This window comes from Acomys russatus, chromosome 30, assembly GCF_903995435.1.
Source record: "Acomys russatus chromosome 30, mAcoRus1.1, whole genome shotgun sequence".
Classification (NCBI taxonomy): Eukaryota; Metazoa; Chordata; class Mammalia; order Rodentia; family Muridae; genus Acomys; species Acomys russatus.
In genome coordinates, this window is record NC_067166.1 from 19,135,976 (window position 1) to 19,156,788 (window position 20,813).

Below are 20,813 nucleotides of genomic sequence, written 5' to 3' on the forward strand. Positions count from 1 at the left end.
TCACTCTACTTAGAAAGCACGCATAGGACAAGCTGTGTCTCTCAGTAGGCTGGAAAAGAATATGCTGTGGTCACAAGGCCAGTGCCATTAGAACTGAGATGGTCACATGGCAGCCCCCCTCTGGTGAAGCCTGGCTTACCAACAATCTCTGTCAGGCTTCTGGAAACACAAATGCAGGAAAGCCATTTGGTCGAGCAGGAAGGGAGGCTTCAATGCAAATGTCAACTGAGCACAAATCAGTAAGACATTAGAACATTTTATCCCAGCTAACCTAATTGTCTACATTATGCCAATCTCCGAGAAAACATGTCTGTCAAAACACAAACAGGCAAGAAAGCCAAAGCAAAGCAGATAAGCTGTGACATCTTCTTGGATAATTCTATTACCTCACCCAGCATCTTACTGCAAACAAGGAGTTCAGAGGCCCTGCAAATGCTTCTATCATGAATGCTGTTTTGCAGAAGAAATGGGTTTAATTTTATGAAATAGATATGCAGCTTAATGTAAGGCCTGAAATTAAATAAAGCCTGGGACACTTCCTTCTCTTGCGTGCATAACAAAGTTGCATTATGACTGATGATGGGTAAGACGCAGGCCAAGAAGAGATCTTGCTTTTCTTTTCTCTTCTTTCCCCCACCATACCATTTTTATTGGTTCTCTGGGAGTTTCCCATCATGCACCCTGACCACATTCACTTCCTGATCCTTCCATATCCATCCTTCACCTTGTGACCTCCCCCACCAAAAAAATATATATATATAACAATAATAATAATTTTTTAAAACTTCACTTTCTGTTATCTATATACTTAAAAGAGCAAGATCAAACTCTCAGTGGCCTACTTCTTAAATAGAACGGAGTCCTTCCCCCTCCCACACTCTTGCCAGAAGCCATCAGTTGTAGAGCTCTACACTGCAACATCACCATCACAGTTTTTAAGAGTTCTCATCAGTGGCTCCCTGTCTAGGCGCTTCCTTTTTGTGGAGAGTGGGATTGTCACGGAAGCCTTCCATGTCCCCTCCTCTCACCTACACATCAGCATTCATCGCTTTCACAGCAAAAGTGGCCTCCTTGCCCTTTGCAGTTGCTGGGAGCACAAATCATGGGCCACCACACACTTTCTGGCGACAGCACAGAGCACGAACATGGCCCCCTGCTACAGTAGGACCAAGGCCCCAGACAAGGGGGTGCCTCGACATGGCCTTGGGTGGCAGTGTAGGCCACTCACATCAGTATGTCCCCTGGCTACAGCATGACCCGCGAACACCAGCATGGCCTCGGGCTGCAGAACAGACAACAGAAATCCACATGGCCCTTGGTGGCACACAGGCCATGGATATCAACACAGACCCTAGCTGCTGTAAGACCACAGACCCGGATGTGACCCTAAGGAGCAGCTTGGCTCAGACATCACCATGGGAGACCCTGTTTTTCTAAGGAGGAGCAGTGCTTCACTCCTCATTGTCTGTCCCTGATAATCAGCAGAGGCAAAAAGAAAAAAGTACAATATTTACCACAAAATACAAAGGAACCCAGTAATGCTCCATGGTGGGCCTTAGGTCAGACTCTTTCTACAGCAAAGCTATTATCAAAGTTAAGTAATACTCCTCTGGTAAAAATAACATCTACACCTAAAGAGACCATGAAAAACAGACGACAAATTTAGAGGATGAACAAAGAAGTTTTAAAATAGTTTTTTTTTTTTTTTTTTTTTTTTTTTTTTTTTTTTTTTTGGACAGGTACAAAAATAATTGCTGAATAGTTTGTAGGATCTTGAAAAAGTCCTATGCAGAACAAACACGTGGTGCAGTAATTCTACTACTTGATACTCAAAGGAAATAAAATCAGCTATCTAGAGAGACACCTACATTCTCATACTCATGGCGGCGCCTGTCTCAGTAGCTATGGAACTGGCAACAAGCGATGAGTGGGGAAAGAAAACGTGGTCATATACAAATGGAATACTATTCACCCATAAAAGAAATGAAACCAGTCATCGATGGCAACATAGCTGGACCTGGAGGTCACTGTGTTACAAGAAATAAGCCAGACACCAGACCAGTTCCACGCGATCTAACCTACATGTAGACCCTCCAAAAGTATGCCGTAGAAACAGAGAATCAAAGGATGGTCACCAGAGGCCAGGGAGGGTGACAAGGAGAAAATGTTGAGCAACAGGTGTTAACGCTACAGCTAGGTTGGAGCAAAGGGTTGTAACGGCAACTATTCATTTCAAAAAGCTGCATTTTAAAAGTTATAAACATAAAGAAATGATGAATATTTGATGTAAGCAGATTTAAGCAGATTTAAACATTAACACACATTTGATATGTGTGTACACATAATGAACACACATATCAAAACACTACATAGTACCCAGCAACAGTTTTGAAAAATAGCAAAAGATACATTTTTTAATGTTTCAATCGCTTCAAATAAGTACATTTAAAAACACAATTACTAGGAAGGAAACTGGATTTGGCTTATGATGGGTATCCCCACCAGGAATACAATACACATCTCACGGGCCCAACCCTCGGCCTGTTCCTCACGTCATCATTATACTAGTAAAGGCCAAGAGACCAGAAGGGGACAAGAGGAGGAGACAAATCAAGGGGGTTGGGAAGGAAGACAACGAAGACAGGGAGAACTAGAACATGTGACACAGAAACAGTGGCCACTGGGGGATGAAGGAGACCATTGGTGCAGAGACCGGTGCCAGGGCTGCAGATGGCCCCTTTTCATGCGGTGCTCCATCAAATTCAGGCCTTCAAGCTTGCTCGGCAAGCACGTCCTATTGAGCCATGTCATCTCCCAGACTCGTAACACTGTTTGAGATGTCAGCTCATCTGTTACCTTTCTTCCAGGCTACACTCTTCCGATATTCCACAGAGCCCCCCTTTTGTGCCTGCTTCCTATTTGGATAATGGCTACAACGTCCCTTCTTGTGGCAAGAAACGAGCCAAGGGAATTAGAGCCACGATCCAAAGGCATGGGCTCAAGGGTCAGCCATAAAGAAACAGTCTACCTCTTCTGAGCAAAGCCCTTTGATGTCACCTCCTCAGATCTCCTGGGCACAGAAGCATTAGCCAGCTGCAAGATTAATGGCTGAAGAACCCAACCACCCCAAGGCTAAAGGCTCAGCTAAGAGGTGGGAAGAAAAATCTACCCAGAGAGACAGACGGTAAACTGTAAAGCACATTCTAAACATATCACACATCAGAGGTCTCTGACACAGACCTACCTTCAAGTGAGGCATTTCCCAGGACTGTCCAGCCTAAAGGCAGCTCCAGTTGGGTCAGAGCCAGCACAAGCTCCTCATCCAAGGCAGGCAGCGCGTCTGCTGTCAGGGCAAACGGAGTCAGCAGAGTCTGGTGACTACAGGCCGTGAGACGGTCAGCCTGAGTGACCAGCAGACGAGCCAGCCTGCAGGCCATGTTGTCCACGTAGGTCACTGAGCCAGAGCCCATGGTCACTGGGGAGTACCCTTCTGAGCAGAGGCACACGGACACCATCACCGTCTCCTGAAGCCAGTGGCCTAGAAGACACGAAAATGAACCATCCAACCCATGTCTGAAGGAGTCACACAGAAGCCCTGGCTGGGAAGTACTCTACAGGAACAAGCGGAAAGTTGAGTGTCATCTGTAAATGCCACCATCCCGGGAGGGTGGGGGACAATTATGAGCTGACATCGTTTCTTTTCAGTGACTCTGGAGTTTTAAATGATCCTTTAGGAGCTCTGAGAACTTCAGAGTCTCTTTCCACCAAGCATTGTCACCTGCTACGCTTCACCTTCCACTTCTGCCTAAGCCCTGGATTCCAGTCTGCAAGTCTGAGGATCTTCACTCTTTCTGCTCTGCCGGCGACTGGACCACTTGCCCTTAGTCATTTATTGAGGCAGTAGATTTCTAAAATCTGACTTAGAAGCCGATAGAAGTGCACCCGAATTCCACAGGGATGCTTGGGATGTGGGGTAATGACCACTAACTAGAGGCTATGGAGATGAACACACCCAACAGAAAACAGGAGTTCCCAGGGTCAGCAATGGCTCCAATGCCCTGTAGATGTTCCATTGTGGCAGGTTGCCTTCCTCCCTGCTGTCTTTACACTCCTCTTTGCCTTGCTTTCCTGTCTCACCAAGGTTGGTGAGCTTCTTCCCAGCTACATGGTGTTTTGCCTTTGGTAGAATCTCCAAGAGTGTCACCTCTGGGACCATGACAGCTGCACTGAGAAGAGCCACTCAGGTCCCCATGTACCTACTGTACAAGTGCTCATGGCTTTGTGTCCTCTTCCCCTGCCTGACACTCTAAGCTTTCCCCCAGAGGCTACAATGCCAGGTTTCCAAAGACCAAGAGCATCTGCCCTCCTCACTATGACTCTCCAAAGCAGAGGCTCAGAAGATGCCACCCCATTAGACTGTACCTATCTAGTATAAATTGCAGAACATATTTGCAGTGGTTGATAGGCTACCCTGGTAAAGCTAACCATTTCCCAGCGCTCAAAGGCCACCTCAGTAAAGCTATTACCAGGGAAATTTAATGTTAAGAAAATATACTGTCACTCACCCCATGAAACCTGTCAAAATGAAGACAAGGGCCCTCACTTTGAGCAGGCCACAAAATTAGGAGAAAGGCTTGCTTTTACACATAAGAGGGCCATGAGGCTGACCCTTCCATGTAAACAGAAAAGAAATAAAAGGTTTCCTATGAGAAGGGGCATTTTTGTTATTTTTATTATTTCTCTATAAGTTTCTCATTAAAGTAGAAAATAAAAGTAAAGTAGGAACAGAAAGTATGCCAGTTTATTTGCCAGAGTAACAAGGGTAGAAGGGACCAACAACAAGATGACAGGGGCCATTAACAAAATACAGCAGTAGGTTTGTTTGTTTGTTTGAGTGCTTGTTTTTGTTGTTGTTCATTTTGTTGGTTTTTTGTTTTTGTTTTTGTTTTTGTTTTTGAGACAGGGTTTCTCTGTGTAGTCCTGGCTGTCCTGAAACTTGCTCTGTAGACCAGGGTGGCCTCAAATTCAGATATCCACCTGCCTCTGCCTATTGAGTACTGGGATTAAAGGTGTGCACCACTACCGCCTGGCATTTGTTTTTTATATATGAGTCCTGGAGCGGCCAGGCTGACCACAGAGAAATGAGGAAGGAGGGTGTAGACATGGTGTGTCATGTCAGCTTGTCCTGAGCCAACCCAAGTGACAGGCTAGGCCAAAGGAGATGACTCAAGGCACATCCTCCATTGGCTATGCCTAAAGAACACTAGACCTTGAGAGCTAGGGGTTGCGGGGGTGCATCCAGGACTAAGTCAAGGCAGACACCAGTGGAAGGGCCCAGGGAGTCGGTGGCACGGGGCATGTGTCCAGCATGTACGTATACCCCCTTGTGAACTCCTGACCTTGGAGAACTTTTTTCTGTTTCCTCTTGATTCTCCACTTAAATATCCCTGAAAGGAAGATGTCTCCCCCTCCGCCACTAAGAGGCCTGCTCACCTGGAATGCTGGATTGGAGAACATTATCCTCGATGCGCTCAGCGATCACCACATGCCTCTGATGCGACCCGTCATAAATAAAGTAAAACTCCGCGTCTTCGGGAAGATAAACGTTTCTGCCAAACTTCGCATAGACCGTCCTCTGCCCCTGAAAAAACAAGTTCAGTCTGGGCATCAGTATACTTCCTTGTTCTGCCTCTGAGAAAACCACAGGGAAAGGGCACAGGCCCACAGCCCTCACACCTGTCACATGCACTGCACGTGAGTGAGCTCAAATGTCACAAAGGCGCCTTCCAACAACAACCTTTTCCAAGTGATGGCCTCCTGATGTGTTTAGTATGAGAGTCAAGGCTGGCCTGCACTGCTCTGAAAGTGAAAGACTATCAAGGAACAGGAATGAATAGGCTCTTTAATTTGCGAGGTGTGTGAGTGTGACTTTTCAGTGCCTACAATTTCAATGCCTTGAATATCCACATCACTGTGGATGATAATGTTATCATGTATGCAAAATGTCACTATAAATATAAAGGTTCATGATACTTATTCTTAGCTTGGGCCCTAGCATATGCTAGACCACTGTACGCTGCAAAAGCCATAGATAGTCACAGACATTCTCAGATAAGCAAGAACGCTCGCTCACTGCATTGACCATGTCTCCTCAGGGTGCTATCTAAGCCCTCTTTCTCAGCTGGGTTAGCTCATCTTTTGTTTTAAGAGTTTCTAGCTAGCGCAGAGCCTTACAGAGCATCCCGGTTCCAAGGAGAAGCACTCCTTCGAAGGAATGGAACAGCAGGTCTTGAGGGCTTTGTCAGGGGCTTAGCCGACAGCCAAGCCTGCCAGATATCTCAGGATCCTGCAGGCCTCAAAGATGCAGAATACTCCCTGCCTGGAGTACAGAAAGGCAGCCCAGAGTAGGCCTCCCAGGAGAGGGGATGCATTCCGCCCAGCCTAGGGGAGCGGCAGAGAGGTGGGAAGAAAGCAGAGAGTAGAAGACCTTACTTAGTGTGGAGAAGATTCCAGGTATCTGTATTGTTGCCTAACCTAACAAAAACAATCCAGTTTCTCAGCCTGAGATGAATGGGAAAGAAACCAAGGAAGGGTCAGACCAAGTCTCCTGGGCATGAGTGTCAGCTGACGGTCCCCTACAGCAGCATGACATTGTGGGAAGCGAAGAGTCAGGCTAAGGAGGAGCAACACACAGTCCAAATGAGGCCCCTCCTTCTTTCCAATGACCATATCATTATTTGATCTAGAACTGCTTTTGACATTAAAAAACAAACAAACAAGCCGGGCAGTGGTGATGCATGCCTTTAATCCCAGCACTTGGGAAAGAAAGGCAGGCGGATTGCTGTGAGTTCAAGGCCCACCTGGTCTACAAAGCAAGTCCAGGACAGCCAAGGCTACACAGAGAGACCTTGTCTCAGAAAACCAAAAACAAACAAAAAACTGTTTTTTTACACTGGCTTGCGATCACACTCTCAGAATGGCATCTAACATTACGAACTAGTATAAATACAAATCGGTGTTCGGAGAAAATGCCCTAGTGCTCATTTCTAAAGTTTCCTGTCTCTGCATGTGAGCATGCACATGTCACACACACACACACACACAAAAATTCTACCATACAATAGCTTCAGAAAGAGCACAGGAAGGAGAGCTGAAAAGCAGAAGACAGAAACAATAGCACACATTCGACTGGACTGAGAGGAAACTCCAACGACTTTCCATTTCCTAAGTAAGGAAGCACAGCTTGCTTTAGTCATGTTCCTGGTTGCTAATTGGCCGTTAATCCTCCATAGATAGACTCTGAGCTGCCCCGCTGATGATTTTCTTAAACACAGAGCAGGCTGCATAAGTAGATCAAAGATTTTCACAGATGACAAAGCTATCTAATCTGTATCTACTCCAAACAATGGTCACCTCAGTGTCTCAGTTGGCCAGGTGAGCAAGGACTACCACTTAGGCAAGAGTTTTGCCACAACCATTCCAGGTACATCCCTCCCTTGACAGTGCAGCCTTCCTCCCTCCCAGGAGCCACGCCATGTTTTACGGTTCATGACGGCAGAGGCAACAGGTCCCCTCGAGAGAGGTGACCTAGTGTCCCAGCACGGAGGATGATACTCAAAATAAAAGGAGTCTCCTTAGTAACCACAAGGACATCAGAAATACGATCAAGGATTCTGGCTAGGGGAGGGAGGTGATGAAGAAGCTGGTAAGATAGAGGCGGGCAGGTGGGAGAGGGCGGCAGAGGAAAAGTACTGGAGGTCAGGAAAATGAACAGGAGCTTCAAAAGAAACCAGCCGAGCTGAGCTGTGCAGGAGAAGCTGGCGGGGGGTGGGGGGGAGCTATTGGAAAAAAAAATGGGCTGACCCTGTAAGTTCCAATAATCAGCTGCAGGTGACAGTCCCAGGCTGAGACTGAGGGATCTCTGGCCACTGTGGCCACCCAAAGTCTGCCCCTCTTTTTATGAAGCCACTGAGCTTCGCATGTGGCCAAGACAGACTCCACTTTCAGAATCCCCACGTACAAACCTTGCTCACGCCCCCATCTGAACTCAGCTGCAGGCTTTGCTTTGACAACTGAAAACAATAACTTGACCTAATAAAACTGACGTATCAACACCAGCACTACAGTTGCAGATGGGTGTGTTAGCTCCTCTCTGTTGACTCTCTGCCCCCACCCCCAAATCTCAAATACTTCATTAAGAGGCTAGAGAGATGGCGCGGCTGTTGAGAACACTGGTTGCTCTTCCAGAGGACCTGGGTTCAACTCCCAGCACCCACATGGCAGCTTACAACTATCTGTAACTCCAGTTCCAGGGGATCCAACATTCTCACACAGATATCCATGCAAGAAAAACAACAATTCACAGAACAAAATAAAAATAAGTAAATCTTAAAAAAAAATACTTCCTTGAAATTTCTGGAAACCATGAGAGACATACAAGATTACCTTCTCAAATTAATTTACAAATTTAACATATTCTACTCAAAGCCCAAACTGAATATATTCAAAGAAAATTGAACAAAGTTATTCAAAAGTTTATTTGGGAGAATAGATAAGAATAAAGATTTAGAGAGGAAATAGTATTTGAGTAGTGAGGAGATGGACAAGCCATACCAAAGCAAAATAAAGAATAAAACCAGGGTCTTGTAAACAGAGTGACAATGGCAGAGAGACAGAACCCAAGGTAGAGACAGACACATGGACATACAGAAACTGCATAGTAAAGATGGCGGTGCCTCAAGTCAGCGGGGAAGAAATGGCCTCAGCTTCTTTTTCATGGGCTCATGAACTAACCTGCACGCTCTCAGCTTTTTCAGCAGTCTGTCTCTATAGGGTGACTGTATTAGTTTAGTTACTGGGCTTTCTCACACTGATGCCCCCTTAATTCTCACCCAGCATGCAGGGCACAGACATATATCTATACTCTGTCAGTGACAATGGTATTCGCTAGGCAACCTTTACTATTTAGTTTCTAAACTACCTAACATGCACAGCATTTTTAATCAGATGACGACGAAGACAGTACATCTGTTTATGATGGGGTTCTGCGATCGAGGACCATGGGAAGAGTTTTTTATGAGTGGATATTAGGTAGTCCCGGCACATGCAAAAATCATTAACAAGACTGTGTCTGTGTATATGGATTCATTTTCTGAAGGAAGGGTTATGATGGCATTCATCATCATTTCAAAGGCCCAAAGATTTTTTTTAAAGGATTATGAGTGCTAGCTTTTATAAGGAGAGGCAAAATGCAAACTCAGCATATTTTTATGGCTTTTCAATGGTGATTTTTCAACTTTTTATAAGATGATCAGAACATCCAAATATTAGACACAGCTTCTGTGTGAGAGGGCTTTAGGGACAAGAACACAAGAAAAGTGAATGTGACCTGATACATTAAATTTAGTTATGAAAGTTTACAAATACATAAAATCCATTATTCTATTACTAACAGTATAGTGTAAGTGAAATACCAAGTTTTGATTTTTTTAATAATTGAAATTTTTTATCATAATAATCTGTACTAGCCTTCCCTGTAGAACAAAACCTTTGAAAAGTTAAACACCAGGAAGAGAACCCCAGGATAATTTTGCCATTTTATAGGAAAGTTAAAACACGCTACAGGTGCCAATGAGCCTTATGCAAACTAGTTCAGGACTCTAGAGTCAAAACCACAATGTTGTTTGTGCTGATTGATGCTTCACCCCTGAGCCAGTTCTCTCACTGTCCGTGTGTGATGTGAAAGAAAGTGGTAAGAGCAGACAGTATTCCACTTCAGATTTCTGTGCGTAACTAAAGAATTTCTGTAAAACGTGGAGCACTGAGAGACAGCGCTTGCACAACCATGAGGACCTGCATTTCATGCCAAGAACCCACATTAACACAAACAAACAAACACACATACACACACACACAAAAACAAGCAAGATGGCACACACTTGGAATCCCAGTGCGGTGGGGAGTAGGGGGGTAGTGAAAACAGATGGATTCCCTGGAGCTCACTCTCCAGCCAGGCTTCCTTGGCAAGCCCCAAGCCAGTGAGAGAGCCCACTCCAAAATCCAAGTCTAACAGCAGCCTAAAGAAGACACCGTATGCTGATTTCTGGCGCCTCTCTCTCTCTCTCTCTCTCTCTCTCTCTCTCTCTCTCTCTCTCTCTCTCACACACACACACACACACACACACACACACACACACACACACACACATACACACACATGATCACACACACGCACGCACTACAATTAGAAACTGTTTCCTTATGCATTTCCTCACTTTATTCTACAAGAATGCCTGTGAGGAACTACTGTGATTCTCATTTCTAAAGGAGACCAGGTCTAGTGACCAGGCTGGACCTTCCTTAATCTCCCTGAAGATACAAGGACAGAGACATTTATGTAAGGACAATTCTCTCTGTTAGTCAGAGACCCTTAGGCGGCAGCACAGAAGTCAGGCCTGAGAGATATAAAATGCCAATTCTGCCTTGTTCAGAACTGAGGAACCTACTAATTCCTCTAGAAACAATCCATCTATGCTCTATCCGGTCAGAAACACCGAGGCCAGGGAATGTTTCAGTATGAAAACAGGCAAAACTGGCCACATGTTTAGAGGAAAGTGACAACGATGCCAAAGAGATGCAAAAGGCATATTGTCACAGGAAGAACAATTGAAGGAACTGGTGTTGTTTTGTCAGAGAAGAAGAGACTGGTGGGTAAACAGTCACACCGCAAATATCCGAGGGTCTGCCATGCCGACAAGGGACTAGACACGCACTGCAGGACCCTGGGGAGAGCCCAGAACAATGGAGGGAAGGCTAGGGACAGAGTTCAGCATTGTGAGAGCATTGTCAGGACCAGAGATGAACAGAGCTGTCAGACTTCGAAGTGGGGGGGGGGGGGGACCAACCCTCCTGGAGAGGGGACAGGCTTGTGGCTGCTTATGTTTCTGTGTTTGTGTGTCTGTGTGCTCTACCAGACAATAGTGCCAAGCCAAGCCCAGTCCCGAGAGCCAAGAGCCCATAGCATCTAGGATGCATTGCCTCAGTGAAAAACTGAGAACTTTTCATTCCAATCCATCCCTCCCTGTGCTTTTGCGCTTAGCTCAGTTAGGTGCAGTAGACTAGTGATTTTTTTCAAGCTGACATCAACAGAACCCTGAGGTTCTAATGGAAGGACACTGGGAATTTACAAACATACCATTCAAGTTTCGTTTTGGAAATGGATTTCTTAAATTAAATCTTAAAAGGCTGCTGTTTGCTTTAGTGGATTATTCACCAAATTTTAAGACCCCAGAGAGCCTCCCAACTGCCAGGCTTGATCAAATTTATACAACGTAATAAATTTAAACTTAAGGGATAAAATTATCATTGTAAATTCTTGTGAATTTACCCAATGAAGTTCCAGGAAAAAGTATTTCTCCTATAAAAGTTCCCATATCATTTCTTTTGGGTCTTTAAGTCCCCTCTAACTGTAAGTCTAGACCCTCTGCTCTCTAATGGAAGAAAACACTCTATCAATGACAGTGATCTAAGAAAATACTTCCCCGTACTTTTTCCCTATAATCCATGACTCAAATGGCTTGATAATCACAACACTGTGAGGTCCACACTTTAGAGTCACGTTGAACCCACACAGACAGCAACCACACGTGTTTATTATTTAACATTCAAGGACTGTGTGGTCATGTTAAGCCAAATGCTGCCTGCCGGTCAGGATAGATCAGCTGACAGCTTTAAACATGCCAAACCTAAGCCAAGACAGAGAGCACAAACAGCCTTAAGTCCCTGTAAACTGATATGCCCTGGGTAAAGAATGGCTCTGTAACCATAAAAGTCTTCCTTCAGGGGTGGACCACTGAGGCCCTGTGCGCCACAGAAAGAGCCCCCGAGGAGGTGTCATAGCAAGGATCAGTGCTCTGTCCCCCTCAGCTGAACAGCAGCTAAGCCAGAACACCGTCGTGCACCCCAGCACACATGCGCCACCTACACACGTACCATTGAGCAGGCAGTTCCTAAGAACACCAAGGACCCTGCCAAGGAATGCCAAGCAAAGATAGAGAATCTTGCCATCCTTGGCAACAGGACCATGGCCTCAGAAATTACAAAACAAAGCTCATCCGGATCCAAGTCGGCCAGGGAGAGCAGTTGGGAAATCTTAAGAAGGACTAAGGAGGGAACACTGAAAGGAAATGGGTGACAACAAGTCAGGAACTGAGGGCGAAGATGGGAGACACCTTACAATGTATCCTTTCCTGACATTGGCGAGTGAAGGTACTTTCCCAAAGCCCTCCTTTGTAAGCTCAATTTTTTAACCAATATATTTTATTATAACTTATTAACCGAGCGTACGTCATTTATAACCCAACTAACCAAAACCATAGGAAATGAGGATTAAGGAACACAACAACAAAACCATAAGGATATCAGTTCCGAGGAACGATTATCCTGGTGTTATCAGCAGGATTTCTTCTGGAGTAACTGGAACCCAGAACCTCAGCAGGAGCCGGAGCCCCGAAGCCTTCCCTTGAGCGGTTCTCTCTAGGAGTGTCTCAAAGTGGAGCAATGAACAGTCAAAACTATCCCAAGTCTCCAAAAAAGCCCCGCCTCCAGTTCTGGGCTCATTTATATATCTCCTCCCAGAGTCTGTTCACAGGATCTTTTCAGCTGACAACAATCGAGCTCCTGCATGAGGTGGTTGGTCTTCGAGTGGATTAACATCACCTGTTCTCTCACAAGACCGTGCTGGTCCTGCACTTGGGATCCTAAAAAAACCATGTTTTTCTCTCCTTTACTCCTTCCCAAGTAACCACACATCTTTGCATTGCTAAGTCGGTCTCTCTCGGTGCTAGGCATGGGGAAGAGACCCTCTTAGACAGCCTGGCCCCACCTGGGCAGCTGGTCTTAGCCTGTCCAGCTCAGACAGAGGTGGCCTGGCTTGGCCATTCAGGAGCAGCTTTTGCCAGCCTTTTTCTGTTCCTCATTCTTGATCTCACTTTTGCACTCTTAGTCTCTCCCCTCCCTCTTTTCTCCCTCCCTCCCCCCCTCTCTCCTCAGGTCAACTGTTTGGAGGCTCTAAGCCAGAAAGAAACAGACCTGCTACAGAGGTGCCAAACCTTGGCTTCCCCAGAGGTGTCATCTGGCCAAAGCAAACCAGGCTCCACGCCCCTCCCCCCTCTATACTTCAGCACGATGTCCAGCGGTGTGAGGGGAAAGACTATAGCCATAGACACAGAGAGCTAAGTGAGAAAGGCCTGAGAGGAGAGTGCAGCTAATCTTGTTAAGAATAATCCTCCATTTCCTCAGTGAGGACACCACAGGTAAGTGAATGGCTCAGCCCCGCCCCCCCCCCCACCCGCCCCCAAGCAGTAGCACTCTGTGGTCTCACTTACCCATTTATATTCACGACACATATGGAGAATACAGTACGTGTTTTAGCTAAAACAAATGGCCTGCCTCCCCACATCAAAGTTTTCTAGTGTTTGGGGGGGGGGGACACTGACAAAAAAATAAATAATTATGCATCTGAGAAGTGCTCAAGAGCACATCAGAAGGGAGGGATGGGTAAAGAGACAGAAGCCCCAGATGATTGGGAAGAGCCTCTAATATAATGTTATTTTTAACAGGGGCCTAAATAAGGTAAGAGCCAGAGCCGTGTGGACACAGAGAGAACACATGAGGCAGAAAGGCCAGCAGGAGCATGAGGAAGCTCGCTGACACATTAGGGGGAGAACAGGAGGCAAGGTCAGAGACAAGCAAAGGTCACATCCAAAAGACTCAGCTGGTAAGTCTGATTTGGAATAGAGAAGTTTGGTGTTGAACTGATGCTCTGGCTGTGTTGTTGCAAATAAGCCTAACTGGGGAAGGTGAAAGCTGGGGAAGCCAGCGCATCAGTCCAGGTGAGATCTGAGGTGGTATCGTTACAGAGCACTGTCTGCACATGTCACTGAGGCAGGTCCCCAATGATTCTCTCGGCCGAGAAGCGCTGGTGCAACTGTGTTCCAGACCATACCAGTGCTCAGCTCTGCTTCCCAAGGACCACAGCAGCTCCAGTGGCCACCGGGACAGGACGCAGAACTTCCTAGAAGCCAAATAGGAGGCGGCTGCAGTGATCTGCTGCTAGGGTGGGCTTAGAACTTGGGGCCCTTCCTTCCGTTCTTAAAGGGAGATGGATGAATAGACAGACAAGAGAGAGTAACCAGTGGCTTTTACTAGTAACTACGTACAGCATCCAGTGATTAAATGGTGATGTAGGTCAGGTAGCATTTGAACCTCAACGTGGGAATACCTTTGAGCATATCCCTCTGAGTCCAGCTGTGGCGAAAAGGATTAACAAGATTTGGATTTTTCTAATGTCAACTGCAAACAATTGACAGGCACATACAAGCTGAGATTGCTTCTAGACCATGGCAGGCGCCTACTGAAGACACCTACACATCGTCGGAGTCCCTTCCATACAGACACTCCTGAAGTAAACCCGGCTATGCAGGGTCATTAGCCACTGTTTCGCTATTGAATACTTTTTTAAATGTGGACCCTCAATGTGAAAAGACTGCATTTGTTATCTGAAGTTGCTTAGCGTCCGTAAGAATAACAACGGCTGCCATAGGAGGCATGAATGCGTTCTGTGTGCTTCAAACACACGGCATTCTGGGAAAGACAAAACTATGGCAATGGGGAGAGGAAGATGAGTGGCTCCCAGGGTGGAGTGAGGAGGGAACCTGAACAAGCAGGTCATTGTAGTAGTTATTTTGTTTGTTGCTGTGCCAAAATTCCCAACATAAAAACCACTTCCATAAGGAAGGGTTGGTTTGGGCTCATAGTCTGAGGGTGAAGTGTGTCAAAGGCATGGCAGCATAGGTTTAAAAACAGCTGGTCACACTACAGCTACAGACAGGAAGCAGAGAGAGAGAGGCATGCTGGTCCTCAGCTCCCTTTTCCCTTTGTATTCAGCCCATGGGATGGTACCACCAACACTAAATGCAGACCTTCCCTGTTAAATCTATCTGGAAACACACTCTCAGATACATGTAGAGGCATGTCTTCCAGGTGATTCCTGAAATCTAGTCAAGTCCACATGTGCATTAGCTTTCACAGTGGTTTGTAGAGCAATAGTGGATGGGTGCCATTGTACTTCAGTTCAAGCCTGGAAGATGCCCAACATTAAGAGAGAAGCTTAATTTACATCATGGACTTCAGGTGACTGTCTATGTAGTTCCTAGGGTGTAACACAAGTGCCACTATGGCTAAGAGTGTCGATAATGGGGAAAGCCACGCATGTGTGGAGGCAGAGAACATCTGGAAATCACTGTACCTTCTGCTCTGTTTTGCTGTCAATCGAAAAAGGCTCTCAAAATAGTCTTTGAAATAGTTGGAATGAGGTCCAATGACCAAGAGCCACTTTCAGACAGGCCAGTCACAGGGAGCTCTCAGAGTTGGACATAGAGGCTGAGATCAGAGTGGCAAGGTGTGTTGAGGGTTATCCAGGAGGGAAAGTAGTAATGATGGTGTGAAAGGGAAGAAAATAAAAATGGATAGTGAAGAAGACAGATCTATTGGAACATCAAAGGCTGCCGAAACATGGCAACAAAATGGAAAGAGCTGTGGCACACCCGGGCTCAATGACAGTGAGATCATCAAGAAGGCAACCCAGCTGCTGTCTTACAGAGACCCCAGAAAGCTGTCGATATCAAAATAACCTCATATCTAACAGTCACACCCAAATAATGTTTGGATAACTTGTTCCAAGCAGTAGTCTAGGGCGCAGGCTCCTGCCATCTTGTGGCTCTGTAGCCTGTGACTTAGTTCCTAATTTGCCTTCTCCATTTCAGGAGGAAGAAAGGAGCATGGAAGACCATGGCTTTCCAGGCCTGTGCATGGTACCCATCTCTTCCACTCCATTTCAGGGAGTAAGAATTCAGCACGAAGCTGTGACTGGGAAGGCTTTTTTTTAAAAAGTGGGTATCCATGAAAAAGACCAAACGGTCTGGTTATGGGGTCCATGTCTGCCATAAGCTCTCATCAAATGAGTGATGCCCTCAGAACATGTAAGGCAGAGAAGACACGGCAGTGGGAGCTAGTCACACAGCAAGCAAAGTTTAATCAAATTTGAAGACTATACTTTAAAACAAAACACACCCAAACGATCATGAGAAGAGAGTAAAAAAAAAGTGGTGATTTCTGTTGGATACACTGATTAAATAGCATCTCCCCACCCACAAAAGTACATTCCCCTCTCCCCTCCTCCACCCTTCTCACTCCAAGTATATTTATCCTCAACATAGCATCAGCATCCAAGGTTGTACTTACATATGGATCTCTTAATTTGGCAGTAATAGGAACTGGGAAAAGCAGCATCATCAATAAAAAAAAAAAATGGCTGACTACTTGCATTAGTTGTTCCTCTCATTGACACAACTAAATACTTTACCAGAGGAACTGAGGGAAGGAAGGATTTATTAGGGGTCATCGTTCCAAGGGATACAGCCAGGGATGCTCTGACAGTAAGAACAGGAAGTGGCAGGTCACATTGTATCCACAATCAGGAAGCAGAGAACGATGGCTGCCCCCAAGCTATGGGACGGTGCCACACACAACGTGAGTCTTCCCATCTCAATTAATCTAACATGGGGAATCCCTCACAGACGCACCCAGGGACTCGTTCCCATGGCGACTATAAATCCTGAGATGCTGACAATCAAGGCCGACATCACTCTAACGTGTACCCTTGAAACCACCCAGATTCCAACACAAGTGACCTAAGTTTTTTCTGGCCTGTGGCTCCATAACCTTACCTATCAGAACGTAACACCGTATCATTCCATAAACACCACACCCCTTCAAAACCGACGGCTTAAACAGCAACCCGCCAATCACGTGGTGGCAGTAACTATGGGTTTTTCTTAAAGTCTCCCATGATGCCTATGGCTGTTCCATATGGCTGTTCCAGAGACTCCCAGTTATCTCCTTAAATGTAAATGACCTCAGGATATTACACAAGACTGCTTCCCCTTGACAACACTCTTCCACAACCCAGCTGACGCACATATCCAAACCGTGCTGCTTGGATCTGAAGCATCTTTTTGAAGAGGCCCTCAGATTTGTTTAACTGGTTTCCTTCTCCTTCGAGACTACGTTTCCAAGCTTTGGTCCACACAAGGAAAGCACGCATAACTCCGGTGAGTCGATGCAAACACATCCCCAGTAACTACAAAAATTAAAGCATTCCTGATGAAACCCAATATGCTAAAATTTTGTTGAGCACACAGTTGCTAAAAATGGAGTCTTCTTGTCGGGCTTTAAACATTTCTGGATAAGAGATTTAATTTAGTTTAGTTTAGTTTTTTTTTTTTTTAAACCAAAAGCAGAGAAAAGAAAATCAAAGCACATTATATGATCATTATAAAAAGTACCAGTTCAGGCAACTGAAATGCATGTTTTCCATGATTTGATTAAAAACTCAATACAAACTTTTTAAAAAATATAAAAGTCCTAAACAAGTTGCTAATTTAGGGAACATCAAGAATAATCTGTTCTTTTTAGATCTGAACTGTTAAATCCTAAACAAAAAGACTTCTAAGTAAGCTGTGCCTGTGTCAGACTGTGGTGACTGTGTTTTGCATCCGTTATCAATGGGCAGCCCACTGGAGTGCTTCTCCCTTCATCTTGCCTCAAAAGCCCCCACAGAGGAAGATGGAATCCAGCAAGGTGGGCTGCAGGCCTCTACCTCCTCTCCTCCCTCCCTAGCCAACGGTCAACCTGTCAGCCATTCTCCAGGCTTCTAGATCATCTTCCTAACAAGGTGTCAGGCATTTTAAACCAGTGTTCTGCGTAAAGTAGACACAGACAACATGTCTGCCTGGGACAGATTGATATGTGAAAGTAAACCGGGCTTGAGGCTAAATTGAAATTTCATTACACTTCACTTTAAAACTCTACAAACAGAGGTTGGAAGGATAGCTCAGTGGTTAGGAGTACTAACTGCTCTTGCCAAGGACTTAGGTTCCATCCCTAGCACCCACACATTGGCTCACAGCCATCTGTAACTCCATTTCCCAGGGATGTAACACCTTCTTCTTACCTCTGTGGTGCACGTGGTATGCCTATGCAAGTAAACACTCAAACATATTAAATAATTTGTTTTAATTTAAAATATGTATAAAAGCATACGAACAGAACCGTAAGCCATCAAGTTAACTATAAGCTACAAATAGAATGGCTATTCATGTTTCCTACTGGTCCCTGAACTCAGTAAAAACCAATCTGCAACCAAGATTGGCTATATATTCACTGGACAGCACTAGGCCCCTCTGTCAGGAACACGCACACAAGCACTTCGTGGTGTTGTCTATTATTCCTACTTTTTAAATGAGAAAGATGAGACTCAGAGCAAATTAGGTCACAGCTGGGGTTCAAATTCAGGCCTAGCTGCTCACTGCTTACTCCTATTTCAAGATTAGCACTATTGTTAGTGTGTAGATAGCTCCTGGGTATTTGAAGTCCCCTCCACCAAAAAAAGGCTTGGTGCTCTAGTCTCCCAAGCTGACAGTAACAGTCTGGATAGCTTGGGGGAAATTGGCTACTTACCATACTTTGGGCATCTTATCAGGGACAGAAAGGACCTGACTTTATAGCATCATAAAACAGCGGCCCCACCCTCGGAACATGATCAGGGCCTGAATGAATAATAAACTCAACACATCTCACGCACGGAAATAAGCGGGGATGTAAGGAAGAGCAAAGAAAGAGCAAATGTCTCTTTTAGACATGAGGAATGTTCTATGGGACAGGAATTTCTCAGTGTTCCTTTAGCATTTCCCCACATGTAGGGGCCAGCCAGCCAGCACAGACAGGTAAGCATTTCAGCCCGGCAGCTTCCTGTGGAGGCCACTGCGATCCTAAAGCTACCAGGAGAAATGGTCTTGAAGACAAAGTCACCACTCTCCAGAGCAGCGCAGATCATCACTTCCTAGCCGACCAAGCCCCTCTCCATCTGCCCTCAGCTCGATCGCACCATCCTCTGAGGCAGACATCTGTTTTCATCTCTGTTTGACAAACACGGAAGCTGAGGTAGACATCACTAAGAGAGACTGTCTAGTGCACTGCAGTTTGTTAGAAGGCTGAGCCAGGAAGTTCCTTGTCATCTTGTTCCTAGGTCCTTCGGGAGATTACGCTACCCAAGCTGATGATCTCACAGGCTCTTCAAATGCCAGGGAATCAACAGAGCTCTCACCATTCATGGAGAGATCCCCCTCCCCATACAGTGACAGCCGTGTGGCTCACCACAGTGTCTAGGGTGTCTGCGATTACCTGTTTTTTGTTTTTTTTTGTTGTTGTTGTTGTTTTCCTTATCTTTATTCTCCATAACCTTGACTCTGCTGTAAGCTATAAAACCACTCACGTACCAATGTCAGTATCACACTTTCACTCTGTCTTGGGGAAAGAGTTCACACACCTGTGCTCAACTATCCCACATCATCGCTGCTGTTTTTGAACACCAAGGAGGTGGCACAGAGAAAGCCCACAAAGAGCACAGGGACTGAAAGACGTGCACAAGCCTGGGTTACCCGGCTGCCTCGTCATCAGGTGATGCACAGGTCCCTGTGACGCTAAGCATACCTCAGCATCATGACCTTTAGCCTCCCACCTGGCTTCTCTGTAGGTAGCAAATTCAAAAGGGCCTTTAATATAGTCCTTTCCATACTGTCTCCAAGAATTCTGATATTGTATCTTTTTAAATGTTTCATTGGCCTCATAAAGTCCAGGCTAGTCTCAGATTCATTACATGGCTGAGGCTGCCCTGTTCTTCTGAGCCTCCTAGGGTTACGGCAGTGTGTTGCCCACCTGGGATTATGCCACGCTGGAGATTAAACTCTTGAGAAGGACAGGCAAAGACTCCACCAACTGAACTGCACCCACAGTCCCTTAAAATATTGTCAACATGTTAATTTTCAATAAAAGACTTAAGATCAACACTATCAAGACGGAGGCAGGGGGATTACTGCAGGCCAGCTAAGGCTATATATATAGTGAGACTCAGTCTCAAAAAGAAAGAAAGGAAGGAGGGAGGGAGGGAGGGGCAGAGGGGAGGAAGAAGATAAGAAAAAAAATTGTTAGCTAGCTAGCTATCACCTAACTTGAAAGAAAACTGCATTTCAAATTTGCCAAGTGGAAGAGTTGCTCTGAAATCTGTCTAGGCATTAAAAAAAAAAAAAAAAAAAAGCTACCAATTGTGACCACTGATTTAATCAGCAACTAGCCTGCTTCCTTATTATACTGTGATAAAACAAAGAGGTGATTATGCCAGGAATGAGAAACGTTCAAGTTAACAAGTGGGGCTCTGTGCTGTTCTCAGTGTCGCCTCAGTGAAGGCTCAGATGCACTTATCAGATTTGCCAGTGGCAGAAACAAGGTTGCGAGGGTCAGTTCTGACGACCCAAGATTCAAAAGGAATTCAGCTGGGTCAGTACTAGGATGAGAGTCACTAGCAGTGAGATATCTGTGCTGGGGTAAAGACACCCCAACAATGTGGTGGGGAATGGAAGAGGTCCCCTAAACTACTGCTGCTGGGGAAAGGACCTGGGGATGCTGAATACAGGGAGCCCTGGCTGGGTCACTAGGCATGATGCAGCCGCCCAGCCTGAGCTATGTCCCTGCAAGACAACCTCAGTTCAGGGAAGGTGACATGGCCTTTCCTCCTGAGATGAGCGGAGACAATGCAAGATTCTGCTCAATTAGCGGCGCCACATGCTAACAACATTAGAGACTCAGTTAGGAGCACCACATTCTAACATTAGGAGCGTATGCACCGTAACAACCCC

General features: G+C 45.6%; 1 protein-coding gene across 1 annotated transcript in view; it reads right to left on the bottom strand.

Annotated features, from left to right (window-relative positions):
* Window positions 1-20,813, bottom strand: part of LOC127212233 (rho guanine nucleotide exchange factor 28-like) — a 102,671-nt gene that overhangs the window by 44,098 nt on the left and 37,760 nt on the right. The window contains exons 2-3 of the mRNA XM_051172277.1: window positions 5,494-5,641; window positions 3,245-3,538 (exon numbers count right to left, since the gene is read on the bottom strand). Coding sequence (XP_051028234.1) covers window positions 3,245-3,538; window positions 5,494-5,641 — 442 coding nt within the window. The remainder of the gene's footprint in view (window positions 1-3,244; window positions 3,539-5,493; window positions 5,642-20,813) is intronic.